Here is a 27,317-nt window from a genome sequence, read left to right as displayed (position 1 = left end):
GCAAGGCCGGAGGCTGCCATCGGAGCAGCTCCTGACCCCAAGGTGGCGGGGCAGCTGGCCTGTACCCAGGAGAGTAAGGCAAAGGCCGGGCTAAGGGGCCACACATGGTGTCAGGAAGACCAACCAGGTGTGGCCGGACGCCCTGCAGGGTCTGGACACCAGCGTGGTGGCCAGGCAGCGTGGTGGCCAGGCCAGGCCGGGGCAGACACTGACCGTCATGCAGTCTCTCCCCGCACCCCCCAACCCCAGGCCCTGACAGCTCAGCCACCCTCCTGAGACGCCCGCCAGGCCTCTGGGGACCCTGGGCCCTTTGTCCCCAGAGCAGCTACAGCGTGTCCGCTCTGCTCAGAGGAAGCCTGGAGGGTGTGGACCTCGTCTGCAACAAGGGCACTTTATCCTTCCTCCCAATTCCAAGGCACATTCATCCCACATGAGGAAGCCAGGGCCATGAAGACAGACTCCCCTTTCACTGCAGATAAAAGACCCTCAGTGGGGTTTTAAGTCCAATTCCTTTTCAGAGTCCAGTGCCTCTGGCCCAAGCGAGCATCCTGCTGGCTCTATCTCTGCCTCCCTGGGGAGAGGAGGCCCATCCGATCCTGGGCGGCCTGGCACCTGGCAACACCCACCAGCCCTGAGGCTTGTCCCAAGGCAGAGAGCTGATGGCCTTAAAGGAACGGCACAGGGAGGGTCGCCACCTCCGTCTCCGGCAGCCAGACCGACCGCACGCCCTGATGCAGACAGAGTCAGGCCAACGCAGCACCTGAGACCTGCGGCCGCTGAGGGCTGAGCCAGCCTCAGGGGAGGTCAGGGTGGACCCAAGCAGACGCCCCTGTGGACTCAGATCCGCGTCTGTAACCGCCAATTCTAGATGCTCACAGGCTTTCCCTGGAGCGGGGCGACCCTAGCACCAGCCGCGGGAAACCCGCCATCCCCGCCGGGCTCAGGAGGCCCTGCCTGTACAGCTCGGCTTCTCTCCCCAAGCAGCCTGGCTCCCTGGGCATCATGGCCGACCACCCCCCACCCCCGCGCCGGCCCCTGTCACCTCCCCACGTAAATCTAGTAAGCGCCTACCTACCATTCACTCCAAAGGGCTCCCCCATGCTTCCCCTAGGACACACCCACCCAGCGGAGCCATCTCCACGACACGTCTGTCCTGAACAAACGTGCAGCGCTACCCGCCGCATCTGTCATAGGCTCTGCATGTAAGCAGGGTCCAGCAGTGCTTGTCTTCCTGTGTCTGCTTATGTCACCAAGCGTAGTGTCCTCCAGCCTCACCCACGTTGTCACAAACGGCAGGACCCCTCCTTTTAAAGGGCAAACTATTCCAGTGTGTGTGCGTGAGAATAACTCCTGAGCATTTCTGCAAGGCAGGTCTAGAGGCGATCCACACCCTCAGTTTTTGTGTGTCTGGGAAAGACATTCTCTCGTCTTCATTTGTAAAGACTGGCCCTTTTCTTTCTTTCTGAATCTCTGCTGGCCTGCGAGGTTTCCGCTGAGAAACCCACTGGTAACCTCACAGGTGCGTGTCCCCTTACGTGGGACAAGGTGCTCTTCCCTTGCTGCATTTGGGAGTCTGTCTTTGGCGTGTACAGTATGATCGCAGCGTGTCCTGACGTGGACCTCTTCCTGCTCAGCCTACCCGACATCCTTCACTTCTTGAGTCTGTGTGACTATTTTCTTCCCAGGCTTAGGAAGCTTTTTTATCATTATTTATTTAAATAAGCTTTCTGCCTCTTTTTCTTTCTGTACTTCTTCTGGACTCCCCTAATGCATCCATCGTTCCTTTACCGGTGTCCCGTGCATCCCACTCTTCTTTGTTCTTTGTTTTTCTCCTCTGGCAGGATAATTCCACGTGGCTTGTCTGTGAGTTCACAGATTCTTCCTTCTGCTCACTCAGGTCTGCTGGCGAAGCTCTCTGTTGTATTTTTTCTTAATCACAGTCATTGTACTCTTCAGCTCCAGAGTTTGTTTGGTTTTATTTTATGATTTCTATCTCTTCGTTAAGCTCCACATTTTGCTCCTGGATTGCTTTCCTGATTTTGTTGAGTTGTCTGTCGCTGAGCTCCTCTAAACACAATGGTTTTGAATTCTTTGTCAGGAAATTCACAGAGCTCTAACGCTTCAGGGTTGTTTGCTGGAAACGTGCCTTGATGGTGTCATGTTTCCATGATTTTCATGTTCCACATACCCGTGTGTTGGTGTCTGTGCATTTGAACAGCTGCCCCTCCCAGACTTTAAGGACTGGCTGCAGCGGGAAAAGACCGTCGCTTGCTGGTAGCACAGGGTGCCAGCTGGGTGGCCTGTGCAGCGGCCCTGGTGTGACACTGGCTCCAGGAGCGTGAAGCACCAGGTCCAGGTCTCAGATGTGTGCACAGCGGTGCCAAGTCCAGGGCAATGACCTCCTCGACTGGAAGTTCAGCCGAGAGAATGGGCACCTTCCAAGCATCTCCCTCCTGTCTGTCATGTACAAGAAATGGTGGTGGCGGAGCTCTGTGCATTTCTTCAAGCTCAGGTCTCCATGAACTTGAAGAAACACACAGCGACGACCTGGCCATGGCTTTAGTCAGTGCTGCACAAGCACTGTTTGGAGCTATTTAGCAATTTTAACCTACTTTATTTCACCTATATAGAACCGATTTTCAGGGGAAAAATGGAGATTAGAGGCCAAAGTCATGACACAAAGTGGTCCTTTACAGCATTTGAAGTATGACATTGACATCACTGGTAATTCTGCAAAACAGGTGTTAGCATCCCTTATTGTTCAGGCAATAGCTAAACAACTGTTCTTGAATTTAACAAAAGCTGCGAAAGCAAATATTGCTTCCTTTAAGGAACAACTACATTTCCTATTGAGAGTCTGTCTCTCTTGATGTGCTGAAATGATTCTTCTTGTTTATGTCTTTTTAAATCCAGATGAACTCAAACAGCCATGAATCAACCCCAAACAGAGCCCCTCATCTGTGAGCATCCTTGTGTTAGCGCACTAATGAGAATTTAAAGATTCTAATTAAACCCAGATGCAAAATATCTCCCTGAATACATCAGAAAGCACCAGCTCAAAAAAACAGAAATATCACATTTTTCAATGCGGTTTTAGTTTATTTTCTACATTTTTATTGTATTCCAACTTAAAGTTAATTGTTAAAACATTAACTGCTGTTAATATGTTTAAACATATTTGTGGATATTTAACAACGTAGGTAACTGTGAATAACTACAAATTTATTTGATGTGTAGATACGCAGGGATCTGAGCACACAACCCTCAACTCTCAATTATTCAAGATAATGAACACGGCATCTCTTTATCTTGGGCTTTTTTGAAATCCTCAATTATGAAAAAGCCCTTGGAAGTCACTTCTGCCTCTGTAGTCAGGAGCCCAAGTATTGGAGCCGCACTTCCTATGCGGGGATTTGAACCCTAACCCTGCCGGTCTCTCCCCACCCGGTCGCCTCCTCCATGAGATGCTGGTCCCTCCCTCCCCCTGCACTGCTCCTAGTGACCCAACCACCCTGAGCCCTTAGGGCCTGCACCCACTCCCCGCGGGAGGAGCCGCGAGCCTGCCGGTGGCTGGGCTAAGTCACCCGCACTGGCAGCTTGGTGGCCCGAGTCCCGTTTTCCGCACAGTACTAGGTTGGCCAAAAGTTCATTCAGAATTTTCCGTAACATCCTATGGGAAAAAAAAAAACTTACCCCAAACAACTGTTTTCTTCATTTCCCCTGTTTCTTTAGTATAACTAACCATGTAGGATTTTTTACATGCCGAAAAGACAAGATTTGGATAAAACTTGATAAAATTGGAGTTTACGAGTGTGACCAGCTCCCGCCCTGTCTGTGTGAGTCCATCTCGTCACAGGTACTGGGGGGCCTGTTGTCCATACATAAAAGGTTCTCCCAGTTCACGAAGCGACCCGCAGCTTAGACAGCCGCCTGCCCCGCCCGGGGGAGACGAGAGCGGTGGGAACCTCGCCGCTCTGCCCCAAGACTCGCTTGGCGGGTTTCTGCGTGTCTGGGGGTAGAAGGGAGGGCAGTGGGCTTCCTCTGAGAGCTGAATTCGTGGGGGTCTCACACGAGCACCCTGTGGGGTGAGGCCTGCGTGGACCAAAGGGACAGAGAGCGTGGGGGCCCGGCGAGGGAAGGCCGGCCGGCCACGCGGGGGCTGCAGGTCGGGGATGACAGGACGGGCTAACGGCCAACCACCACGCTCAGCTCAGCACTCTCGCACAGAGGTGTCCGTCTGTCCAGTTTTCCGGCCCCAGGAGGTGCAGGCAGAGCGACTGGCCCGCAGGTCACCATCGCCTGGTCTGTCCCAGCTCAGCCGTCCCCGCCGGGATCTGGCTTCCTGCCCCTCCCCCACTGCTGTGTTTCTGATCCTCTCCAGTTTTTAGACGATGTTAAACAAAGAAATATTCAGTGCCACTGTTAAAGGACAGGAAGGAAGACTTCATTCACGGGGAGGACAATGGCAGCTCTGAACACGGCGTGGCCGGTAGGGCTGCAGCCCAGGGCCAGGTGGAAACCCACCAGGAGCGAACAGCAGGTCGGGGTCTGGCTAAGCTGACCCAGCAGGACCTGCGCTAGAACTGGACCAAGCAGAGAGATGAAGAAGCCGAAAAGACAGGCCTGGCAGAAACCAGCTCAGGGCGTCCACGAGGTTTGTTCAGGGACAGTGTCTGTGTCGCACGTGGTCAAGCTCACTGCATGTTAGAAGTGTCTGAGCCCTGCCACGCTGCCCAGAAGTCTGATTCAGAGTAGCCGCGACGGGGCCTGTGGGCCCACAGACTCCCCCGGGCATCTCTCCTCCTGCCTCCCCCCGGAGGTCCTCGTCTCCCATCACCAGGCCCACTTCATGACTTGAGGCCGTCAGGAAACCCAGCCTGGGGTAAGGGGTGGCGTTTCAACCCCCTCCTGGTCTCCGGGACTGCACCAGCCCATGTGGGCCATCCACCCTACACACACACAGCAGCCCTATCCAGGCAGGACAGTGCTTCCCACCTGCGGGGGCTCAGACCAGACTTGCAGGGACGTTTACGTCCTCCTCCTCAGGTCCTCGGTCTGTGAACAGGGTGGCAACAGCGGCCACCTCTGGGACGATGTGGCTTAAGGGGACAGGCTGCCCCGGGCACTCAGGACCTGGCGCGCTCCCTGCCCTGGAGGGACGTCGTGTCACGGTCCTTTATGCAGTGGACCCTGTCTGATTCTCTCTGGCTTTCATTCACGTCTCGCTCAGTGAATTTTGATGGAGTGTTTTCCCCAGAGGACAGGTTCAGGGAGAAAGTAAGAGCAGAGATGCTTGAGAAGCCGTCTCCACCAGCTTCTCCCCAGGCCGCTCTGGACATGGCGAGCTTCCACGGTAACAGCCCTGAGAGACCCCTCCCCGATCCCGTTCCAGCTCTAGAGGCCCCAGGGGCAAATGCACACTTCCACTGGGGTGTGTGCGTTGGTGGGGGGGGGGGGTGCTGTTGCCGGGACGACTGAGACGGCGCTCTGGTCCTCCGGCGGCAGGCTCACGAGCACGACGTCCCCCAGTGACCACGGAACACTGTGCCCAAGGATGAAATCAGGAGGAATGAAGTCAGGAAAACGAGTGGACAAGCCAGGTAGCCGGCAGTGCAGGTCAATCTGACTCCAGACATTCGCTTAACGTTCAAATGCATTGCCATTAAAGAGACTGTCTTCCAAAGAAACAATAACAACAAATTTAAAGCTGATAAAAGATCAAGCAAGTAGTTTAACAGGCAAGCATCTCCTCACCCAAAATTACCGTGATTTCACTAAAAAATAACTATATGCAACACCGACGTGTATGCGATTTCTCCTTAAGATTCCGTTTGGATCCAAAATACACACAGCATCCGTGCCCAGGGGTGTAGATTAAGTCAGCACACAGCTTTCCCAGCTCCTCACTGCTCGCCTGTCATGCAAGTTCTTCGGAAGCTCGCCCAGCGGACGGTGCACCGCGGGGTCGGGGTTGGCCAGGCCGGCGGGGAGGGACGGCCCAGGGGAGACACTCGCACAAGGGAAGTGTTTCAGGGACGGTCGTCTCAACAGACACGGCTCAACACTGCCTGCTGGCATCAGACGTGTCCTTTAAGCAGCTCCCTGCTGAGCAGACAGTGGTGCAGGGGAGCACGGGGAGGTATCTCTGCACTGTGTCCAGGAAGCCCTGTGTCCGCACCGTTTGGATGATAATAGCACAACGGTAAACGCTGGCGGATTCGACATTGACTTTTCAGTACCAGGTACTGTTTTCAGCAACTACGTCCAGGCTCTCATCTCACCCCATAAAAACCGCATGACGCAGGCACCATTCCTGTTGGAGAGGTGAGGACTTCCAGGCCAAACAACGTTCACAACGTCAGGCCGCCGTTAAGTAGCAGGGCCAGGACCGGCCGGGCCCAAGCCCTCAGCCAAACCGCCCGTCAGGGTCTAGCAGCACCTTCCCCGCACCTGCTCCAGGCGCCGTCACCATGTCACAAACCACACCACACCCAGCAGCTCCAAACCACACCCTCGTGCGTCTTGCCCTTGTGTGGCCGTTTGGGCAGAGCTCAGCGGGGTGGCACCCCGAGCTCCATGGGGCGTGGGGGCCCGAGGACTCCCCTGGGGGCTCACCAGCGGCCTCTCCACACGGCTACGCCCAGCGGCGTCCCGAGAGGTCACATCCCAGGACCCAGACGCAGATGCGTGTGTTCACCGTCCCTCTCACTCTGCGGGTGGGACATCCCCGAGGAGGGGACACGGAACCGACCGGACAGGAGGCAGGGGAGGGTGGAGGTCGCTGGTGAGAAGAGCCTGCAGGGTGGGCGACGAGGGTGCAGCCACCTTTGGAAAACGTCGCCTGCCGGGACGTGGCGCCTCCTGGCTCAGGGCCACCCCGAAACACCAAGCTGGGAGCAGCCACGGGACACTGAGGGGCAGTGCCGTGCGGTTGGCTCCCTGCTGCCCACAGACGGGCGGGGGCCTGCCCCAAAGAGCGGTCCTCCAGCCTCCGTGTACTTCTGCTTCCACGCGGCCCCTGGTGCCCACAGCACAGCTGCTTCTGGAGACACTGGAAAGAAAACGCCTTATCCGTAAGTGTCTTAGGGCGATGCTGCAGGCCGGGGTCTCCCTGCTGGGATTCGGAATCGGGGACTTTACGGATGAATCTTACGATGCCTCTTTTATAGGAAGAGGACGAGGGCTCAGAGGTGCTAACAGCCCGGTGGTGGCTGAACAACCGGGAGAAGGCGTGGAGGAACCCAAGCCGGTCCTCTGAGGCCAAGTTCAGAGCTTTCCCCACGATGCCGCGGGAAGAGGATAAGGGGCTTCTACCTCTCATGCCTTCCTTCACATTTGTTACTTTTCTCTCCGTAACTTGAGATACAGAATGACAGTCAGGTAACTGAGGCATTTAGTGGGACACGTGCTCACCAGCTGGACTTTGAAATGAATGAGGCTTTAGTGCCGCTGTCAGCAAACAGGAGTCATTACCAAGACCTGGAGACGGGCTTTTCCTCGGACGCACAAAGGAGTAATGAGATGGAGGCGGGGACCATCCTCTCCCGTCCCCTGGTGTCCCTCTGAGCCGGGGCCCACTGTCGGCTGGCCAGATGACCATCCCGGCGGTGTTTCTCTCGCCACGTGGACTGTCAAGAGGCACCAGTTGGCCCACTTTAGGGAGGATGCACCCCAACCGTGTGGGCGTGTGGCCCCCCTCCCGCGGCCCCCTGCACGCCCACCTCCAGGGGGCCCGCCCACCACCTGTGCTGCAGACAAGGCGGACAGGAAGGGCGCAGGGTGTCCCAGGTCCCGCCCAGCCCCGCCCATATGCAAATCTAACCTTTCTGGTATTTCAGCAACATAAACCCAAAGACGGCATTTCAACAGGAAAGTATTTACTGACGGCTTTCTCCCTCATAATCTATCGATTTTAATATCCTCGCCACTTTGGCTGAATGTCAGTTTTACCCTGAGGACTGCTACTGCAAATCTGAACACATTTTATTTACTTAGGCTTTTCAAAACATTAGTGCTGGAGATGAGTAGACTCTGAGTCTTTGGTGTTCCTATTTCAAGTTTGTTTTTCCTATTTGAATACTGCTGGTAATTTGCCGTGGTAATTGGGTCGACAGAGAGCATGCAGACCACAACAGGCAGAAGCCAAGACAGCCTCGCGGTCCTGTTTTCATCAAGTGCAGTAAAACACAGCTCATTAAATGCGAGGCCAACTTCCCCACTTAACCTCGGGAAGCAGAAGCACCTGGTTACCACCATCATTTAACCGGAAGCCAGACCCTGTCTCCTCCGATCACTTCTGGTCCAAATGTCCAGCCTGTGCCAATTTCTCATGAACATCATCGCCGGGTCTCAGGCCAAGACCCCTGCAGGGACTCGGGGCAGCACTGCAGACTCTGCACCCCCGGCCCCAGCCTCCCCTCTGTTCCTGCCCTGAGACAAGCTGGAGCGGGTCCTGAGGTCTCCAGGAGGAGGGGCCTTCAGGGGATCCCATCTCTCCGCCATGTAAGTGCTCTGAGAAGCCGATTTCTGTGACCGATTTCTGAAAGACGCGGTAACCCTCTCCTGCTGCCAGGGGACCTTCGGAGGCGTTTTCTAAATCGCTAGATCACAGCAGTAATGAGCACGGCTGGATGTCTCTCTTCTCACATTTAACAAAGAATTTGTTACAAATGATGCTTCAGCTCTTTATTCAGGATTTTGGGAGTGGCCTTTAGGGCCTCTCTGTGCAGGGCTTTCACCTGTCCCCGGTCCAGCCTCTACTGCCCCACCCAGACCCCACCGGGGCCCTCCCCTGTCCACTGTCCTGATGGACAGACGCCCCCTGAGGTTGCCAGGAGGGGGCTTCACCACCACGCCTCTCACTGTGATTGCGCCCAAGGGCTTAACTAGACCAGACATGGGGGTCTCTGTAGGACCCCTCCTCCCCGACCCAGGACGGACTAGACCAGAAAGCAGTGACGCAGGACCACCCGGCCTGTGCGCTCAAAAAATATGCTGTAAGTAGTTTGCTGCTAGTTGGGACACACGTCTCCACCCTAGGAGACCGAAGGATCTTCACGCAGCCCACAGGTGTGCCCTGGAATTTGAATTTATAAAAATAATTCATGGTGCAAACTTGCTTTTAAGCATTTAGCTGCTTTTACCATAAACCACATGCCAGGAGGAAAATCAAATTATCTCAGGGTCTGATTAGTTGGGTTTGCAGTAACCAGAGTTGACTGTATATATTAAATCCCAAGTGATTAAAACATAAAAATTCTTAGTGTTAAATTAGACGGTGAGTATACGTCTCCCTACGTGAATTCTAAGTTTCTGCCTGGCTTCTAACACCCCGTGTAATCAAAGACGTCATTTACACACACAAATCCAACTATGAAGAACTACATACAGCTGCAATCATGTATGTGATTTAATGAAAGCCAATCACTGAAAATAGCTGCGGTGCTGCAGATGGGGTGTAGGGGAGAGACAGGGGCGGGGCAGGCTTGCGTGGAGTGGGGCTCAGAGCAGAAAAGCTCACAGGCTGCGTTTCTCCAGCCTTTTCCAAAGCCAAAGCCTGTCCATTTCCCAAAGACGCCAGCAGGTCTGTAAGGAGATAACTCAGGTCCTTGTAACAGAGGAGGCTCTTTTTCTGATGGAGACGGTTATTCATGATTCTCTTCCTTCGACTTTTAAACCCAGAAAAACTAAGGGTCACAGTTCAATATATAAACATTCCATAAAATTCCCCCAGCAAAACCACAAGCAAGACTTTTCAGAGCAGTCCTAGGAAGTAATACCGGTTAAATACCAAAGAGATAAATTTTAACCAGCCAAATTCCCCTCTACATCTTGATTAGATTGTCCTTCACCCAGAGTAAGAAAAGTTAAAGAAATCTTTGCTTTTTTCTTTTTACATTCACCTTTATAAAATGTTAATCGAGAAATACGCTTAACATAAATGTCAAGGACCCTAAAAAAGGACAAAGAAGAAAGGGATAAAGAGGAGGAGCTGCTTTAGAAAAGGTCTGGATGGGGATGGGTGGTTCAGAGGTGGGGGCGGGCAGCTCCGGCACCCGGCCCGCGAGGGCGCTGGGGCCGTGGCGCTGGTGGCAGCAGCTGGGCCACTGACACAGCATGTTAGAGTCAGAAGACACCAGAAAGACGGGCAAAGAAACGTCACCAATTTTCTTCCTGAAATGCCTACCCTCCCACCAGCCAGTGGGTGTGCTCAGCCGTCCCTGAGATGGTCTCGGTTGCAGACACGCGTCCTCCAAGACACGCGTCATCACTGACACACACAGGACCACACGTCCACGGCAGGACCAAGAGAGTATGAGATGCGAGGGTGCGTGGAGTCGGGGCCGATCATGAAAACCCGGAGCTCCTGGGGAGGCACCAGACACAACACACACGGGGCCCCGAACGCACGCCGCACGGTCTCCAGGACCAGCTCCGCGCCGAGGGCTGTGGTGACGCAAAGCGGTGTCCTCGGCCCAGGACGGTGTTAGCCGACGGAGCGCCGTGGACCAGATGCAGGCCAGGAGCCCAGGCCGGGGTCGGGCCTGCTGGGGTGGGAGGCACCCCCCACCCCCGGGCACCTGGCCCAGCGCCCGGCCCTCGGGGCCCCCGGTGGGGGTGCAGCCATCTCCCAGGAGGCGTGCTGGACCCGAGGCCGTATCCACTAGCACAGGCGCGCGTCACCCTTGGAGACAGGACAAGCCCACCACCTACGACGGCCGCCCCGCCCACCTCGCCAGCGGAGGGAGGGGAGGGCGCTTCCCGCGTGACTGCGGCGTCCAGACCCAGCTCTGGTTGGTTCGGCTTCAGCTTCTCCTGAAATGGCTCCACCCGGCACCAGGCGCCCGGGATGCAGGCACCCGCCTCCTGGGTCTCCGTCTCGACCCCCTGCAGCCGGGCTGGTCGGCGGAACCTCCGAGGGGAGAGCGCAGCATCCCCCAGTCAGGGGCTGCGGGCCTCACGGGGAGGGTCTGAGGCAAGGCTGCGGGGCGGACATCCCATCCCCGCTACCGCCGCCACGTCCTGGGGGAGACGCCCGCCCTCCCCGCAGGCTGAAGTGGGGCCGCTGCGGCACCGGCTCTGCTCCGCGGCCCCGAGGGAAGCACACTGGCCTCCGGGTTTCCGTACGAAGCCGGTTCGTGTGCTTTATGTTACCGTCAGTGGTTTGGGGCGTCCTGTGCGGAGACCCCATGGGGCCCATCTGGTGGACGCAGGGACCAGCCGTCTCCCCGTCCCATTGTCAGTCTCATCACCTCCTGCAGGTTCAGAAACTTTGTTTTAAAAAGAAGAGAGAAAGGACCGTTGAAGGTGCAGAGGAAGCACCTGGAAAGTCCCTGGAGGAGCAGAGAGCAGCAGCTCCGTCCTCGACTCCTGGGGACGGGAGGCGACACCAAGGTGCCAAAACCCGGTTCCAGAGCGGACCACGGAGGCACCCTGTGTCACAGCCCGCGGACGCCGGGACCACCCTGCCGGGAGGGACACAGGGTTGGAGGGGGGACACGGGGTTGGGGGGTCCCACGCTCACACCGGCACAAGTGGCCTGATCCTCCGCCTGGAGGGGCCCCCGTCCCCCACTCCCCCCACCCCGGGCAAGGTCAGAGGACAGGAGGTCGGGCCTACGTGGACGCACACCAGGGTCTCTGACTCCAAGCCTGTGAGAGTCGACTGAAAGGCAGTGTCGTGGCCACTGCAGACGCCTCAGCTGTGGGACCCAGAGGAAGCAGGGAGCCAGCCGCCACACTCTCTGGGGGGCACGGGTTGCGTGTCTCACATGTGCCGCCGTCGCAGAAACACAGGTCACTTCAGAAAACTCAACCACCGGGATTACATCAACTCGGTGTGCATGTGTGTGCACACAGACGTGTATCTCTATGTGTGTGTGCACGCGTGTGGCTGCGCTGTCTGAATGATTGTGTGCTTGTGTTTGTGCATGTATGCACAAGTGTGTGTGGGTCTGTGTGTACGTGTGTGTGCACGTGTGTATCTGTGTGTGTGTGTGTGTATACACATGCATGTGAGCAGGAACATGGAAGGCGCGGGCTGTGGGGCAGCCTTGGGGTGCGGTCCCTGGACGTGGGGGCGTTTAGAATCCTAGATGAAAGTGGGAACCGATTGTCCGATGTGAGTGTGCAAATGCCCCGCCAGAAGCCTCTGCGAGGCGGGAGGGAGGCAGGGGACGTACCCCCCCCCCCGCAAAAGGTTCTGCACAGGCTCAGGGCTCAGGTCTGGGGGCCATGCCAGGGCCGAGTCTCAGAATGGAGGCCTCCTATGTGATGTCCCGAGGCCTGGGTGGCGGGGCGCCTCGGGGCAGGGGACCTCGGATGCCGCCGGTGGGGTCGCGGCCTGGAGGAGGGAGGACACGGCGGCAGTGCAGCCATCACAGAGGCCTGCTGCTTGTGTCTTTCAGGAATTCGCCGACACGGTGTCCCAGCTGGTCACGCAGAAGTTCCGCGAGCTGGCCGTGGGCCTGGCGACAGCGCACGCCCGCCACAAGGCGCTGGCCGGCATCGTCATGACCCAAGGTAATGCCTCTGGCTTCCCCGTGGGCATCTTGCCTGCCAGGAAGGAGCATAGCGTAGCGTGGGCTCATGCTTGGGACCCAGAACTCTCTTCCCCATGAAGACGCGAAAGAAAAGCAAAGATAGGACCCAGGTTCAGGGACAAAGTAGACAACCAGCCTCCCCAAAGCCATCTCAGCACACACTCCTGGCGGCACCCCTGAAGGCAGGTGACTGAGGGCCCGGCGGTCCCTTTCTGGTAGGTGTCTCCCCACACCCCGCAGTCGGGGAGAACCGGCAGCGACATGTCTGTACGACTGAGCCGAGGTCTGGCCTGGGGCACAGCAGACAGCCCCTTCAGGGAAGCCCATTCCCCCGAGACCCCTGAGGCCCTACCTTGGGCTCACACCACCCTGCACACAATCCCATCACAGGAGACTGGATGCACCCCTTCCCACCAGCAGCCCCCACCCCTAACTGCTCGCTGACGGAGTCCCCTTCTCAGGGGGCAGAACGGGCGGGAAACAGCCCTGATGGGGGTTGCGGCTGCTCTTACAAGCCAGGGTTGCGGCTGCTCTTACAAGCCAGGTCAGGAGAAAGTGATGCTTAGTTTTAAGTTGTCACTTTTGGTGAAAACATCTCACAACTAACCTACTAATAATAACTAGCCAGCTGTTTATCTGAAGTCAAGCGTTTCTAGTTCCAAAGTTTTGGACGAGCTGGTAATGACCGACCAGAGAATGACTACTGAAAAAAGAATTGACTTTGGGGCAAGTTAGGTCTCACAAACACTTCTCTGCCAGTGTAGACCAAGTCTAAGACTTGAAAAAGACCCCCTACCTGATGTCCAAAACGTGGATGTTAGAAGTCGACTAACAGCCAGATGACTGGCCCGCTTTTCCTCTCATTCTAGACACCCAGGGGCTCCTCGGGATCGCCAAGGGCAAGCCCACTGGGGTCAGGACCTCTCCTGAATGTGAGAATGAAAATGCCTCCTCACAGTGTAACTTGGTGCCTAGGATAAGGCACATGAAAAGCTTTGAAATGTAAAAATTACTCTACACAAATAATGTTCTAAGTCAGAGGTAACTCTGTTCCATCAGAGACGCTGGTGGCAGGCATCCTGCCCGAGCCACTGGCATTTGGTAACACCTGCCCCCCTGCAGAATAAGAAATGCCCCACATTGAGGGCTAAGAGCCCCCCTCAGTCCACACCACGACGGCTGGAGGAGGCCCTCCGTCCACGAAGCCATGGCAGCCACTAGCCAGACATGGGCTGCACTCTGCACCCGTAGCGGGTGCTGAAGAAAGACACAGCCCCTGCAGGGCATGCGGGGTCCAGGACGCAGTGAGGTGGCACCCAGGGTTGAGCCCAGCAACTCCTGCGACGAGCGCAGTGCCCGGGCCAGCAGGCCTTTCTGGGACTGGGTTCCCCGCCTTTAAAAGGGGGTGACAGTCACAGTCACCTGTGGGGTCGTTGGAAGGTTCAGTGTGCTTGTGTGCGTGCAGCAGTTACAGAGACGTGCAGGTCAGTGTCCTTCGCAGATTACGACCTGGCACCTGCCTCGGGCCGCGGGCTCTCCCGGCCTCTCGGCAAACGGCAGAGAATAAAACAGACCCAGGGCTGCCCGCGTGACTCTCACAGTTTGGACCAACGTGAAAAGAAGTTACGCGCAGGGCTGGAGGATCACAGCCCGCACTTGGGCAAATATTAAGATCTGGAGTGTCACGTGCATTTCTCTGCACAGCTTCCAGGATAACACAGTGTAAATTAGCTTGGGCTGAGCAGGGAATGGGAAGGAGAGACGGAAGGAGCGGGGAGGGGAGGGGGCAAAGGCAGCAACCAACATTTCTTCTTTGTTGTGCGAGGTGCCCCAACCCCAAACGCATGTGTCAGGGATTAGCGAGTCGTTTTTCAACATTTCCCAGCTCTGGAGCTGTGACTGTCCAATATCTTTCCACTTTTCTGGGAAATTCGATTCCAGAAAATCTGGAAAGCTACTCTCAGACTTCCCTTGGAAAACAGTGATGCTTTACAAAGACGTGTGGGGAAACAGGACTTAAAAGTGGCCGGTGAATACACTGTTTTATATGCAGGCAATGTATCTATAGGAGCTAAATGTATTACATAAAAGTGAGACTTGACAAGGTAAACCTACACTAATTAGTCATTTATGAACATAGAAGAATAAATTGCTGAAGTTTACTTTCCTGTTATAAAGAGAAGATTTAAAAGATTAAAAAGAGATTGGGGCGATGGTGCAAAATTACTAATAGAAATATTTTCAAATATTCACTTAAGGTTGATGGGAAATTTAATCTTAATTCTAGTTTAGTTATTCAAGCCAACGCCTGAGGAACTCTGAGAAGGGTGATGTGCCCTGTTCCTGCTTCTATAACACACATCACAACGCTATCAAATCGAATTCACTTTGAAACAAAACAAGAATTGTTGCCCCTCCCTTCTTAGGTGAGAAGACGCCAGCTCGTCTGCAGCAAGTAGCTCACGTAACGTCTCTCTCACGAGTGACTGGAGGCCGTTTCGCAGCCACTCTGAGAAATATGACGGCAAAAGCTATGCGCTTATGTACAGGACCGCTTTCACTTCTATGAAAACAGCACAGACCTCGGTGGGAACTCGGACAGAAGAGAGCTTAGGAACAGAAAGCCGCGTCCACACCCCACCCCCCCAGCACACTTGAGGGCAAACAGCTGAATCAGTCTTAATTTCTATTCTTGTGACTCTAAACACTGTGCTGGTTCTGTATGTCTAGGTTGTCTCTTCTAAATCACATCTGTTGGTTCACACTTTAAAATTGGATCCGTTTTTATTTTTCGTTATTGCATCTGTAATGCACACCTGCTGAGTCCAGGGGTGCATCTTCACCTCCTGTTGTGTAGAGCAGGGGCGGCGGCTGTCCGCCCTCTTCCCCAGCCGACTGCTCTGCACGGGTGCGCTTTTACACTGTCCCCCCCGGGGACACTGACATGCTGTCTGTACCGTGACTGTCTCCTCTGCGCCGCCTGTGCCCTGAGTCTGAGAGTCGAAACCACCAAGCAGTAGCCACCGCCCAGGACACTGTAAGATCGCGCACAGAGCCAGGCCCTTTGCGGGAAGCACGCGGTTCTCAGCGGAGGGACGTCTCTGGGGAAAGAGTGCCTCCTCCTGGGGGTCACATCTGTCCTCGCTTCCCCTCCGCCACCCCCGACCAGTTCAAACCACATCACACCGAAGGCTGGCTCAGCAGCTAGACGTTCTTAAACAGCTTTGGGAGGTCACGTGCCCTCCCAGCCATCACGCCCGTGGCGCAGACCCGCCAACCCCGCTGCCGGAGCCTCTGCCCTGCAGGCCGAGGGGTCCCCACGCCTCCCACCTGGACCACCGTCCCCAGCATCCACGCCGTCCCCTGTCTCTAGAAACATCTTTAAAATGCGCAAGAGAGAAACTGAGTATCTGCGTCTCCCAAAGCATTGTGACTTGGTTCCCGTGCTCCGGAAGGGTTTGCTGCGGGGCTCTGACCACAAGCTGACTTGCCTTCAGCATTTTCAAGGGGTTTTTCTATGACCTCTTCTCTAGGATCTCTGACTAGAAACATCCTTTCTACCACATTTATTTGCAGTAGTCACCCCCCTGCCCAGGTCTTTTTTACCTGAATTCTACAGAAGGGAAGGTCTTTTTTACCTGAATTCTACGGAATTTCATGAGGCTGGGTAGGTGTCAGCCAGTCACTTTCCCTGACACATTTAAGCTGTTTATTTGTGCAGTTTTTCCTTGTATCATTTCTTTGATAAATTCCTTCACTGATTCACATTTTTGTCAAATTTTCAGTCTTCTGAGTTAATCCCCAGTTGTTTACCTTCCTTCCTTGTTGCTCATCTCCCTTTTACTCTGTGTTTCTGGAAATTTCTTAAGTTTCTCTGACAGCTCTCCAACTGCCCCACTTCCTAACCTTTGCAGTCTGTGTTACTGTCTGAGACGTCCTTCTTGTTCTCTGCCTCCTGTTTCTTCAAGGGATGTTCTTCCAGCCTTACAGGCGTGGGTCTCCTCCCATTCCCCCAACTAAGCAGATTCCTGGCCCCTCTGCTCTCTGATGGGTGCGATTTCTCCATGACGAGCGGCTCTCTTTCTTTATTTTCAGTTTTTCTCTTTTATCCTGGTTATGATTTTTGTCCAAAGATCCACATTTGCAAGCAAAATATTAGGCAGATTGTCGTAGGCACTGGGCATGGATTTCCCGCCTGAACAGAAACGCTGCCCACCCCCGACCTGTTTCCATCTGCAAGCACCTCCTTGAGACAGGTAGGCAGGAGCCCACTGTCAGCAGCAAGGGGCCACCTGAGGCCAAAGTGAGGACATACACCTCCCACCAGGCAGTCCCTCAACCCCAGCGTCCTCTCCAAGCAGGAGGGGAGGGTGGCCCGGTGGGGCAGCCACTTAATTAAAATGTAACTCGATGAGCCCGTCTGGGATGCAGGCTCACACCTGCCCTTGGCCCTGCTGACTCTGAGCGTTGCGACGTCTCTGGGGTCGACCTGGGACACGGGTGCCCCTGCAGCAGCTCCTCTGTGCTGCAATTTGGGCCCCCGTTTCCACCCTCTGCGTTTCACTCCTCTGCACCCGCAGGGCTTCTTCTCCAGCAGATTGTGGAGGTCAAGCTCCCCCCAGTGGAGCCAGAGTCACAGATCTGCTCTCTCTGGAACCTTTCCTGCCCGCGGGGGCTGGAAAGTGAGGGGAAGCAAACCCCCCTCTCAATCCCGAACCAGGGCCACGTTACTGGGCTGGTCGCGGAGTGATGGCTCTGACGGCTCCAGCGTTTCCACGAGGAGGAGCCTCTGGGGTTGCTATGGATAGCGCTTCTCATTTGATGTGAAATGTGTACCTTTGACAGTATTTGCACACACACCAATCAGTTGACTTCTCCAGCCCAGGAAGCGGGAAAGGTGGGACTCTTTATTATCGACTTTAAGACGTACAGATACCAAGACCAGGAAGCCGGGTGACCCTGACGCCTTGGGGGCGGGGTGGGGGCGCGATGTGAAAATGCAGCTGTCAGTCCCTGTCCTTCCTGCCCAGGTCGCTTCTGGATGCTGCTCCAGGCGCAGGACTGAAGATCTGGTCGTGTAATTGTTTATTTCCAAGGTTATTAAACAACCAGAAAAAAAAAAAAGAGTTTCCTAGTGTATACTTTTAGAAGTTTACATTGAAACCTATCTTTTGCTAGCCTGGCCTGCAAAACACATTCAGAAGCTGTGGCTTTTAAAACACTCTTTTCCATTTAAATTAACATGCAGCTTTAAACCTGCACAAATGCCTGGGATTTATAACTGCCCTGAAGAAATGCACCTCCCTTGCAGTCGGGCAGGAGAGAACAGCCCAGAACAATGCCATCCAGAAAGCCAGATCCTCTGGGCAGGGTGGTCAGGCCTGTCTTATCCAGGGAAAATTGGAAATGCTGGTTAACTCAGCAGTGGAACGTTAGCAAACTTCCCGCGTCGAGAGACGCAGCAGGTGTTTGCTGTGTGTGTGTTGCTCAGGTGAGCAAGCAGAGTGGAGACCCTGCGTTTGCAGGGTCCGTGCCGGGCTTGAGAAGAACCAGCACTTAAACGCTGCTTTCCCACTTGCGCTGGATAAACCCTGACCGTTTACAGCTGAAACTTTGCTCAGTTCCCCAGGAGCACTCGGGAAAGCCGTCTCCGCAGAGGCCTCGCAGAAGCAGGACTCAGGGACCTCACTGCCTGTGTTCCAGAGCCCGTTCTTCCCTTCTTCTCCCTGGGTGGCTGAGGGTAAAATTAAAAGCGGGCACAGGGGCGGTGAGGGGAGCAGGGGAGCTGGACAGAACGCCTGGGCGGAGCCCCTGCTGTGATGAGAGTTGGGACTGGTCATCATAACCGCCAAGTGGACGCGGCATCTCCATGGAGACACAGGACACAGGCTCAGACGCACCGAGACTCATGGAGGCCAACACCTCCCACAACGTGAGTGTGAGGGATCACTGATTTTAAATCTGGGGTTTAAACAAACCACTAAACGCAGGATAGACTGACCAGTGACCCTGCGCAGCTCACCTGAGGACTCGTTCGTGGTAAACAGCCCTCCTTAAAATGGAGCGGGGAGGAGCGCTAGGCCCGGCCAGCCCGCCCCGGCTCGGGGACAGATGCACGGAGTCTCGTCTGGAAGAACTCCCCAGGTGCCGGCGGATCAGAGCTTGGCCGGCCACGGGACGCCTTAGTTCATTCTTCTTGGGAAGGAGGTGCACGTAAGGAAATACGCAGAGAAGGGAAGAAGACGGAGTGTGTGCTGCACTCTTTTGGGATCAGGTGGCCCCGTCAGAGCTGCTCACATGCTCCTGGATCTGCGTGATCAAGTCATAACCCAGCGTTTCACTGCCCGAAAGATTTCATGGGAAAACCCAACACTGTGTCTCTTATCTTGAGGCAATAAAACTAACCTCATCTTTTTTCTAGTCTCTTAAACTGCAATTTTTTTTTAGTGGAAACATAACACTAAGCTTGTTAGTGAAAGAATAAAAAGAAAAGACACTAATATCTAGTCTTTGTCTATGTGCCAGGGATTGTTTTGGGATGTTTAAACTATGTTATCTTATTCACAAAATATTCCGTGTTCTCCCTAATCATGATGGTCAGCTTGTACATGCTGGTCATGCCTGCTTGTAAAAAAGGAGGGAGGGAGGGAGAGAAGAAGGAAGGAAGGAAGGAGGAGGAAGGAAGGAGGAGGAAGGAGGAAGGAAGGAAGAGAGGAGGAGGAGGAAGGAAGGAAGGAGGAAGGAAGGAGGAGGAAGGAAGGAGGAGGAAGGAAGGAGGAAGGAAGGAAGGAGGAGGAGGAAGGAAAGGAGAAAGGAGGAAGGAAGGAAGGAGGAGGAGGAAGGAGGAGGAGGAGGAAGGAGGAGGAGGAAGGAGGAGGAGGAAGGAGGAGGAAGGAAGGAAGGAGGAGGAGGAGGAAGGAGGAGGAGGAAGGAAAGGAGAAAGGAGGAAGGAAGGAGGAGGAAGGAAGGAAGGAGGAGGAAGGAAGGAGGAGGAGGAGGAAGGAGGAGGAGGAAGGAAGGAAGGAGGAGGAGGAAGGAAGGAAGGAGGAGGAGGTAGGAAGGAAGGAAAAGAACAGGAGGAAGGAGGAAGCGTCCGCAAAGTCGCTGGGCAGCCTCCGTCCATTAGCTGAGAAGTTAATCAGCTCCGTCCGCCCCCCCACCACCCCCGTGTGGCTGCAGGTACGACAATATTCTGAAGGGTCGGGACTAATTAAAGAGCAAAAGTGAAGCTGGGTAAAGCCGTACCTTTGACGTGCTTTTGATTTTCAAATGCATGCACTTGGGGTCCTGGTTTATTCTTTCTCACCCAATTCCTCTGTATTTACATTTTCAAGACTCATCCATCCGCTCAGGAGGACTTGCTTGGGGGGTAAATCCTAGAGGAGCACTTGATGTCCTCCTGGGGGGGGGGGGGCAGTCGCTTTAAGGAAACCCAGGCCTCGTGGTTTAACTGAGGGAACGGGGGTCTTGGCTTCTCGTCGACGGCATGGCCACCGGCACCACAGACCCTCCCCACGGGGCTGCTCAGGGCACGTCTCACCCGTCCTGTCTCTTGCTCTGCTGGGCTTTGGGAAGCCTGGGATGTAGCGCTCTGGACACCTTGCCAGGAAGAGCCTGGGGAGGGGACGGTCCCCAAGGCTGACACAGGTGGAGCCAGGTCAGTCCCAGGTCAGGGACCTCGGGGCGGAGGTGGGCAGGGGGGTGGCTCCTGCTGATGAAGGGGTCCCACCCGTCAGTCAGATGCATCAGGAGAGGGGAGGCGAGGGCATGTCCGTCTCACATGGGCTCACACCTGCGTCGTCACCACGAGCCAAGGAGTTTTCAGTAACCGACCAGATGGTCACCAGCCACTGGAGCCAGAAAAGACTAGACGGCGTCAGGAGGTTGGTGGCGGGGCAGGTGGGGAGAGCTGACTTCCTAGGGCCTGCATGGGGCCCCCCCAAGCCCCTCACCCACAGGCAACGCGCAGACCCTTACGCGTAACTAACTGTCCCCCTAAAACCGGTGCCTTTGCAATGGTTAGAGAATGAAGCCCTGCGACACTGGTGTCTTCCGATCTGTGGAGACGCCATAAATCAAGATCCCAGGGGGAGAAAAGTGCCCCCCACACCCCCACTGCCCACCCCTGTCAAAAGTGAAAATCTTTCCTTTTGGTCTCAGTCCAGGCATGTCCATCACAGACCAGACACATGTGAGCCGGCATTCTTAAGTCCACCAGCTTTCAAACTGACTCGAGGAAATTTGGAGAATAGAAAGCTAAGAAGAGGAGGAAACTGAATCGCAGGAAAAGACTGAGAATCAAACACAGACTTGGACCAAACAATAACTAGATGTGAATCTGCAAGAAATTCTCTGCAAACAGGGTGAAAACCACGGGGTGGCTGGAGCCTGGGTGAGAAGGAAACGTGTGGGAGGGTCGAGTGGTCCGTGGAGAAAGGTCTCCTGACCGCCGAGCCCACAGGGGCCGAGCCTGGTTTCCCCAGGGGGCGGCGGGAACTCTATCACTCGAGCCATTACACTCACTGGACACGGCCCGGAAAACAGGGCGTCAGGACCAAGCACACGGCACACAGTCTGCACGCGGGGTGAACATCTCTCCTTTCTGGCTCTCGTTTCAGTAGTTTTGGTATTTGTTTCTTTGATGCTGGTTGGTATATTTTACATTCAGGTTTACTCTGAGAAGTTTGGTAATCATTTCCTCCGTAATCAGATGCAGTGTTGTGAAAATTCTAGTTGGAGTTGGAAGAGGCTAGGCATCGCCTGGTCCCAGCTAAACAAATAAGCGTCGTTCTGGGAGATTCCCCAGAGTTGCGGGCAGGGCTGCACCCCTGCTGGCCTGGAGTTCCGTGCCTCAGAGGCGGCCAGCTGGTGAGCAAGCCAGCCCGGTCACCTGGCACGTCCAGGGAGCAGTCTCGCTGGCGGGGGAGAGAGTTGGTGGGGAGTCCTTTAGCACTTGAACACACCAGCCTCGGGCTGAGGAGGGCAAGGCAGGAGGCCAGCCAGAGACGGGCGGTCACTCTCCCTGGAGTGTGTCTGCAGGGAGCAGTCTCCAGGGCGAGGTACTGTTTTGTGCTGGGACTCGCTAACCACCGATGACGGGGAGGTGCCGTCCCCAAGCTCAGGGTCCCCAGTGCACGGGCAGCGCCCGCAGGGCCCTGCACCCGCCACCTGAGACGGGCAAGGGCGTGTGAGCCAGCACAGGGCTCCTGCTGCCAGCAACGCTGCGCGTCCCCAGGCCCCTCGTCTCCGTCTGGGGATCAGTCGCACGTCTCCCGAGTCCTCGCAACAGTCACCGGCTGACTTAGCAGCAGCTGGTAGGACGGGTGGGACCCCAGCCCTGATGCACGCCCCTGCCCTTCACAGCACAACCTGGGGCCTGCACGCATTGCTCCACTCCTTGCCTTTGTCACAAAACGAGGTCCCTTAGAGGTCCTTCTCTCCCTCCAGAGAACCTCTCTACAGGGGCCCAGCACATAGATGAACGTACTCTGCTCCAACCAGTCCCCTACAGGGGGGTCAATATTGGGCCGCTCGTATTATTTCACTTGCAAGCACTGTGGTGGTACATCGCGTTACGTACACCGGTTTCACACACGCGCAGAGAAACGACAGCCACACCGAACAGAACGCCAGTGGCTTTGTTCTCACCAGGAACCCGTGCGGTTTGCTAGGAAGCAGCTGCGCACGCCCCCGAAGGGACCGCGTTCCCTCCCGAGCCCCCCGCCCGGGGTCCTAAGGATCTCAGGACAGAAAGCGCTGGGTGGAAGGGACGCATTACTGCTGCCTCCCTCCCACCTGCCCTGCGGCTCTTTGGGGAAAACAGAGCACCTGGGCCGTCAGATCAGAGCTCGACGCACCTTCGCCCCCGCTGCCGCTGCTCTCGGGGCTGAGCCTGTTTCGGGAGCTCCTGAGACGGGGTCCCGGGCGGCTCCCGCTCTGCACTGAGCCCACCCCGCCCCCGCACCCCCAGGACTGCCGAGCCCGCAGCCTCTGCGAGAGGCAGTTCCAGAGAGGGACACGCTGGCCCGGGCGTCCTGCTGTCCCTGCCAGCCTCTCGGGGGCGTCGAGAGCGGCCCTCGGCCCAGGCTGCACGTTCACAGGAGCCCCAGGGAACGGGCGGCCTGGCGTCCACGCCTCCCACTGCTCCCCGCTGGGCCGAGCCGTCTGGACGCAGAGGAGAGCCCCAGCTTCAGGGCAGAGCTGCCGAGGCGAGCAGCCCTAGAAGCAAGTGTGCCTGCGTGCGGGATCCGGGCCGTCCGCGGGCTCTGAGCGCCAAGGGGTGCTGGCCGCGCACAGGAAGGCCGCCGACGGTCCTGAGCCTGCCTCAGAGGTGTGGGCGGGCAGCCAGGCGGGGACGGGCCTGCGTCTGTCCTGGCCGCCATCCCGCCATCCTGAGCACGAGGCCCTCCCGTCAGTGACTCATCCACTCGGGGGGTGAATCTTCCTCACCCGCAGGCCTGGGAGTGGGAGGCTTCCGGGGGTGAGTCTGGGTGGTTGGGTACACGGCGGGGCCTCCTCCCCATCTGGGACGGGCACGCCTGGTGGCAGGTCCCGCCCTGTCTGGGTCACACACACGTGGGGAGACGCGGCCCTCATGTCCATCAGGCCGGGAGTCTGGGTTCACACACGCAGGGCCCCTCTGAACTGGATTTGGGGAGTGAACGGAGTTCTGGGCGCGACTCCGGCCTCGCAGCTGAGCCAGGTGTGCACACGCCCTCCCGCCCCCAGCACCTTCCCCCCCCCGCCCCCGCTGGCTATTTACAGGTGAACTTGAGGCTTGGGTGCAGGGGGGCGGGGGAGGTCGCTGGGTGAGGCGGAGAGCAGACCCCCTGCCCCACGGGGAGGGCAGTGGCCACGGGGCTCTGACGCCTCCTTTGCCCCCAGGCCTAGACGTGAGGCAAGCCCGGGTCGTCGTCCTGTCCTCGGGGACAAAGTGCATCAGCGGTGAGCACATCAGTGACCAGGGGCTGGTGGTCAACGACTGCCACGCGGAGGTCGTGGCCAGGAGGGCGCTGGTCCACTTCCTGTACACACAGCTGGAGCTGCACCTGAGGTGAGCCAGGCTGCGTCTGTCTCCCTCCCCAGGCCTCGTCCCGGGGCCCCCAGGCTGCCCCACCTGGATGAGACCAGCCAGCAGGTCTGAGCCCGGTCCTCCTGTGCGGGGCGGGCTCTCCCCGTACCCCAGCGGCCAGCGAGAACCGTTCCTGCGCCTGGTGCCCAGGCACCGACGCAGGCAGCCAGGGATGGGCTGTTTCTGCTCTTCCTCCTCCTCCCTGCGTGTTTGCTTATTGGGGGGGGGTCTGTAATGAAGACCCTGAGCCACGTGCGCGGGACACCCAGCGGGTGTCAGGCGCCGTCAGGAAGCGGCAGGCTGTCCCCGGGGGCACCTCCCTCTGCCACCCCCGGGCAGGTGCATTGTGCAGGTGGCTCTGGGCACACGCGGTAGCATGTCCCTGCTCGGAGCCCTCCAGACACAGCGGGGCTCCGCCAGAACCGCTGTGTTCCCCCACTCGCAGCAGGGCCCTGGGGACTTCGGGCAGTGACCCCGCGTGCGCTTGGTGTATGCAGCAGCCGCGCAGGGAAGGCGGGCCCGGGTGCTTCCCACGTGGCTCCCTGTCATCCGAGCCCCTGATCCTCAGTTCCTCCCTGGACCCAGGAGCAGCTGCCTGTGGGAAAGGGGGCTGGAAGGCCCTCCAGATGCGGGACGGGTTTCTCTCCCGAGCATCCAGCTGCCGGGTCAGAAGTATTTCCAAACATCCCCAACTGCGGACCTGTCACCGTGGCCCCGGGCTGACCTGCAGGGCTGGCTGTGGGGGGGTGCACCCAGCTGCAGTCCGGGGGACACTCAGGACCCTACCCTCGGGGGTCATGGGGGGGCAGTGGCTGCAGAAAGCCAGGGCCGGGCGTTTGCTCTGAGGTTCTGGGGAGGGGCTGGCTGCCTGACAGCAGAAGGAGCAGAGGCAGGGAAGCAGAAAGGCTGATGGGGCGCCTCGAGGGTTCCCGGAGAGAAAATGTCTGTTCTGCTGCCTCTGTGATCTCAGAATCCATCACCAATGGGGCAGAACGTGTAAAAACAGCAAGACCCGCAGGAAGGAGCTGCCCGTGACGAGTGAGAATGGGTCTGGGAGGGGCCGCAGCCAGGCCTGCTCTGTGCTGGGGGGCCCTTGCCACCACCAGGATGGGAGGGAACCCGTGGGTGGAGGGCAGCCCCGGGCACAACCGAGGGGAGGAAGAGCGTCCCGCGCTGGGCCAGCCCTGCTCCTCTGTCCCTGTTCTCCGTCTAACACAGAACCTGCTGTCCACGGCGGCCGCAGGCACCCAACGGCCGTGTTAGGAACACACACGTCTGGGGCCACGACCACCAAGGACACTGGGCTTGTGGAGTGGGTGGCGCTCAGGGCAAGGATGCGCGGGGCGAGGACGCGACCTCTGTGGCCTGCAGCACTCACCCAGCTGCTCGGTGGCTGGTCCAGAGGGTTTCATGCCAGACACGGACCAGGCACCCTGTCGGCCTGCGGTGGCTGACATGCCCCTCTCTGTCCCCAGCAAGCGGCGCGAGGACGGCGAGCGCTCCATCTTCGTGCGGCTGAAGGAGGGCGGCTATCGGCTGAGGGAGGATGTCCAGTTCCACCTCTATGTGAGCACGTCCCCCTGCGGAGACGCGCGGCTCCACTCGCCCTACGAGCTCGCCACGGACCGTAAGCGCCCAGCTTTCTCCTCCTGCCTGCGTGGGTGCCGGCCCCAGATGTGGGTGGGCTCGTGGGCATGGGGACGACCTCCTCTAAAACCTTGGTCGGGGGCCCACATCCCTGGGGGCAGCGTAGCTGGAGACATGACGGAGGCTCTACCTGCCAGGGCCCCTTCGCTGCAGCAGGTCAGGCAGCCCTGCATCCAGAATGCAGAACAGGCTGTAGCAGTGCACACGGGCCACGTGGGCCGCCCCCAGGGTGTGTCTGCCTCCTTCAGCACTGGGGAGGCCAAAGGCATCTCCCCAGGGACCTGGCCTCACCCACAAAGGTGTGAACCCCCTGGGCAGGACCTGCCCTCTCAGGGATTTTAGGGGAGCAGGTGCCCACAGACGCAGCCACATCCACGCAAGAGGGGACACTGTGGTCCGGGGGAGGATGCCATGGCCTCCTCTGTGCGGGTCTCATGGGGTCAGTGTCTCCCCAGGTGCCGTCAGGAAAGCCTGTTACAGATGCTACGCGTGTACGTCACACACTCGTATACACACCACACACAGGCAGACGCACACACACGTGAACCCCTCCGGGAGCAGCACGAGGCGCGCCTGACGAGGGCGGGAGGTGGCGCCTCTGTGTGTGACGGCGGGTCAGCCCCTGGTTGCGACGCCAAGGTGCCCCAGGCCCCGCCTCGTGCTCGGAGGGAACCTGCAGCAGAAACGCAGCAGACGGCACAGTTACTGCAGGCGTGTCTGGGCCCTGACCCCCCACGCAACGTCCACTTGTGTGCTGATCACCCAGGGCAGCGGCGAGCAGCACTTCCGCGTGGCCGCCGCATCCCGGCTTGCGGTGACCGCCTCCGCCCACGACGAGGAAGCGCGGGGCAATCGCTCCCTTTAAAGCCCTGCGTGTGTTTAACCTATCGCTCTGACACTCAGGTTGGATGCAGGCCCAGAAAAACGCCTCCTGCTTTGCAGCGTTCCTCCGAGCCCATCGCTTTCCCCTTCGGGCAGCGGCCGGACAGAGTCCCCGCGATAGGGTCCTGGGAACATTTCATTGCGGTTTCATCTCGGCCAGCAGGGCCTGCCCACCCCGAGCAGCACAGGCTGGGCGGCTTATAAAGGACAGACACTTTTTTCTCTCCATTCTGGAGGCTGGACATCCAAGGTCAAGGTGCGGGCAGATCCAGTGTCTGGTGAGACCCCACTTCCTGGTTCACAGACAGCATCCTCTCACTGTGTCCTCACCTGAAGGCAGGTGAGGGGGCTCTCTGGGGTCTCTTTTACAAGGACAGTAATCCCATCATGGGGGGTCCACCCTCATGACCGCATCACCTCCCAGAGGCCCCGCCTCCTGCCACCATCACATGGGGGATCAGGCTTCAACATACAGAATCTGGGGACACAGACATTCAGACCCACCTATGGAAAGTAAGTGGGAGAATCAACGTCATACTGAGAGTCATGAAAGGGAACCTATTAAATGTCAGGGGCCTTTCAAGGAGCTGCCCCAGGAGGAGAGTGGGCTGGGGGGCCGGCAACCGAGCAGTGGGCTCCGCCCCTCCGAGGGCCCCCGGGTCCTGCAGAGTGTTCCTTCCGGCCACGTGTGGCCTCAGCAGAGAGCAAGGAGGAAACATCAGGCTGGATCTACGTGGTACCAACTCCCCACATGAAGCTGTGAAACGAAGTCCATTAGCTACTTGGAATTATCTTTCCATCTTCTCTCAGAAAAAGCCTGGCATCGTAGAGACCCAGCCAGGAGCACGGCGGTTTCGGGAGGGAAAGTCCTGCACAACGTGGGGGTGGCCCTGACTCACTGGCTCCCTCACGGCAGCTGAGTGAGGATGGGGAGCCCACTACCCTCCCCCCCACCCCCGAGACCACGCTCTCTGCCAGGCACGGTTCCAGCACGTCAGCCTCTCCGGCCTTGATTCCAACGTTCAAAGCTGGTGGTTTAGAAAAACAAGCAGATACGTTCTCAGTGCACCCTGGGGCTCTCCTGCAGACACAGATGTTTTTTACTTCGTGGTGCTTTTAAGAAGCGGCAGGTGCGGGAAGGAGGGACAAAACAAAGTGTTTTCCCCACATTTTTGC

The 27,317-nt window shown here is 57.3% G+C and overlaps 1 protein-coding gene across 1 annotated transcript in view; it reads left to right on the top strand.

Annotated features, from left to right (window-relative positions):
* The window catches only part of ADARB2 (adenosine deaminase RNA specific B2 (inactive)), a 336,404-nt gene that overhangs the window by 292,596 nt on the left and 16,491 nt on the right, over positions 1–27,317 (top strand). Inside the window, exons 4-6 of the mRNA XM_057732894.1 lie at positions 12,407–12,521; positions 23,426–23,594; positions 25,088–25,239. Of these exons, the coding sequence (XP_057588877.1) occupies positions 12,407–12,521; positions 23,426–23,594; positions 25,088–25,239 (436 nt within the window). The remainder of the gene's footprint in view (positions 1–12,406; positions 12,522–23,425; positions 23,595–25,087; positions 25,240–27,317) is intronic.

Source organism: Hippopotamus amphibius, chromosome 4, assembly GCF_030028045.1.
Source record: "Hippopotamus amphibius kiboko isolate mHipAmp2 chromosome 4, mHipAmp2.hap2, whole genome shotgun sequence".
Classification (NCBI taxonomy): Eukaryota; Metazoa; Chordata; class Mammalia; order Artiodactyla; family Hippopotamidae; genus Hippopotamus; species Hippopotamus amphibius.
This window is presented reverse-complemented; position numbering and strand designations above follow the sequence as displayed.